The sequence below is a fragment of the Propithecus coquereli genome, unplaced genomic scaffold (genome assembly GCF_000956105.1).
Source record: "Propithecus coquereli isolate 6110/MARCELLA unplaced genomic scaffold, Pcoq_1.0 Scaffold205, whole genome shotgun sequence".
NCBI classification, from domain to species: domain Eukaryota; kingdom Metazoa; phylum Chordata; class Mammalia; order Primates; family Indriidae; genus Propithecus; species Propithecus coquereli.
Genome location: NW_012145523.1, coordinates 4,171,107 through 4,173,922, shown reverse-complemented (window position 1 = coordinate 4,173,922; position 2,816 = coordinate 4,171,107). Strand labels below are relative to the sequence as shown.

The window sequence follows — 2,816 nt, the reverse complement described above, 5'->3', positions numbered from 1 at the left end:
CACATGAGTTGCATTTAACTCACACTAATTTTGAGCCCAAGGCCTCGTGAAGCATATGTAACTCACATGTCGTTTCACCTTGGGAGCCACAAGAACTATTTTTCAAGTTACATATGACTCATGCACAGAAAACCAAAAAATGACAAATTTTTCATTCAATTAGAAAGGATCGTTTTGTTTTCGAAGTTTTTATTCTATTTTTGTAATAAAACACTGTGGCCCCAAGGAAAAACAATTTTTTTTCTAGTGTGGCAGTCGATATGTTAAAGGAAGGACTTCACCGCTTCTCTTTGGCATATCTGAATTGCCAGCATCGCTACTCTTGCACTTTTAGGCCATTATTAAGGAAAATAAGAGTTACTTGAACCTTAGCACTGAGATAACTGCAACAGCAGATCTGATAACCAACACAGCCACTAAGTGACTAATAGGCATAGCTGGATCCCCAGAACAAAGGGTTGGTTCACACCCCAGGCAGGATGGAGCAGGATGACACAAGATTTCATCATGTTATTCAGAATGGCATACCATTGAAAACTTACGAATTGTTTGTTTCTAGAATTTTCCATTTAATATTTTCGGACCACAGCTGACTGTGGGTAACTAAAACCAGAGAAAGTGAAACCGCAGATAAGGGAGGACTACTGTACACCCATGTAATTATCACCCAGACGAAGAGGGAACATTTCCAAAGGCCACATGGTTTGCTCCTGCACCTTTGAAGTCTATACCCTCCACCTATAAGCAGTATTTTAATTTCTATGATCAGATACTAATTTTGCCTGTTTTTAAATTCATTTATATAGAATCACGTATTCTCAGTAGGAAGTCTTTTGTAATCTGGCTTTTGCTCAAACAATTGATGGGATTTATTGATGTTGCAGGCATCAGGTTTTTAAAAAAATTTGTGTATTATTGCATTGTATGAATATACTAATGTTTATCCATTCTCTTACGAGTGGGCATTTGGGTCATTTTGAGTTTTTGGCTTTTGTGACTAAGCTGCTGTGAATATTGCTATACATGGTTTTGGTATGTATATGCATCTGTTTCTGTTGGTTACATACAGCAGAATTGCTGGGTTATCGAGTGGATGAATGTTTAGTGGAAACTGTCAGTTTTCTAAAATGGCTGTACCATTTTTCAGCTTTTACCGGCAAAGTATGAGAGTTCTAGTTGTTGTCTTCTCTATCACTGGTCAGTCTTTTGAATTTTAGCTGTCTGATAACTGTATAGTTGTTATCACTATGGATTTTAGTTTCATTTTTCTGAGGAGATAATGTGTTGAATATCTTTTCACATGCCATTTAAATATTCTATTGTGAAGTGCCTGTTCATGTCTTTTACTCATTAAGAAAAATGGTTATGCCTTTTTAATAATCTTTCTAAAGTCATTTTAGTGGGGTTTTGGGAGGGAATAGGGCTAATTGCCTGTGGGTAACCTGCCACCTTTAAATGGAAGTCAGGTAATGTTAACGTTTCATCCACCTTTTTTTTTCTCATTTCTGTCCTCTTTGGTGTGTGAATCAACTCATTTTTATTAGCTGGATATAATAGGGATTTATATTTAATCAAGTTTAGAATGAGACTCTTGTTTCAACCATAAGGATTGATATAGGAAACTATTACAAGAAACTGGAACAAGAAAATTATTTAATAGCTGTATTCTGATTTATTCTCTTATGTAATTAACAAGATATTTAGGACCAAAAGCTTTCTTTTATTTATTCATTCATCAAATACATATTAAGTACTTTGTGACAGACCTAATAGGCTTAGGGAATAGTACCATAGTAAAGAAAACAGAAATAAGTAAGGCTCTTGTTTTCTTGAAATATATTCAGGTAGGAGAGATGGATAATAAATAAGTAAACTAAACACCTAAACAAGATTAATTAAAGATAATATTTCCTGTTTTGCAGAAATGGAGCAAGAGCCACAAAATGGAGAACCTGCTGAAATTAAGATGATCAGGGAAGCATACAAGAAGGCCTTTTTATTTGTTAATAAAGGACTGAATACAGATGAATTAGGTCAGAAGGAAGAAGCAAAGAACTACTACAAACAAGGAATAGGACACCTGCTCAGAGGAATCAGCATTTCATCAACAGACCCTGAACGAACAGGCCCTGGGTGGGAATCTGCTAGACAGATGCAACAGAAGATGAAAGAAACACTACAGAATGTACGCACCAGGTTGGAAATTCTAGAGAAGGGTCTTGCCACTTCTCTACAGAATGATCTTCAGGAGGTGCCCAAGTTATATCCAGAATTTCCACCAAAAGACCTGTGTGAAAAGTCACCAGAACCTCAGTCCTTTAGTTCACCACCTCAGCATGCTGAAATAAATGGAAACACTCCAACTACAAGTGCAGGAGCAGTTGCTGCATCTGCTTCTCTGTCCTTACCATCTCAAAGTTGTCCAGCAGAAGCTCCTCCTGCTTATACTCCTCAGGCTGCTGAGGGTCACTACACTGTATCCTATGGAACAGATTCTGGGGAGTTTTCATCAGTTGGAGAAGACTTTTATAGGAATCATTCTCAGCCACCTCCTCTTGAGACCTTAGGGCTAGATGCAGATGAGTTGATTTTAATACCAAATGGAGTACAGATCTTTTTTGTAAATCCTGCAGGGGAGGTTAGTGCACCTTCGTATCCTGGGTACCTTCGAATCGTGAGGTTCTTGGATAATTCTCTTGATACAGTTCTAAACCGTCCTCCTGGGTTTCTTCAGGTAAGCCAAAGGAAAATGTAAACATAATTTGAAATATGTGTAGAATACATCGTTTTTATTTGTTATTATTTATGTGTTCAGC

The 2,816-nt window shown here is 37.1% G+C and overlaps 1 protein-coding gene across 1 annotated transcript in view; it reads left to right on the top strand.

Annotated features, from left to right (window-relative positions):
- The first annotated feature begins 1,759 nt into the window (after positions 1-1,759).
- Positions 1,760-2,816, top strand: part of SPG20 (spastic paraplegia 20 (Troyer syndrome)) — a 32,068-nt gene continuing 31,011 nt past the window's right edge. The window contains exon 1 of the mRNA XM_012644075.1: positions 1,760-2,575. Within this exon, the coding sequence (XP_012499529.1) occupies positions 1,925-2,575 (651 nt within the window). The 5' untranslated portion in view covers positions 1,760-1,924. The remainder of the gene's footprint in view (positions 2,576-2,816) is intronic.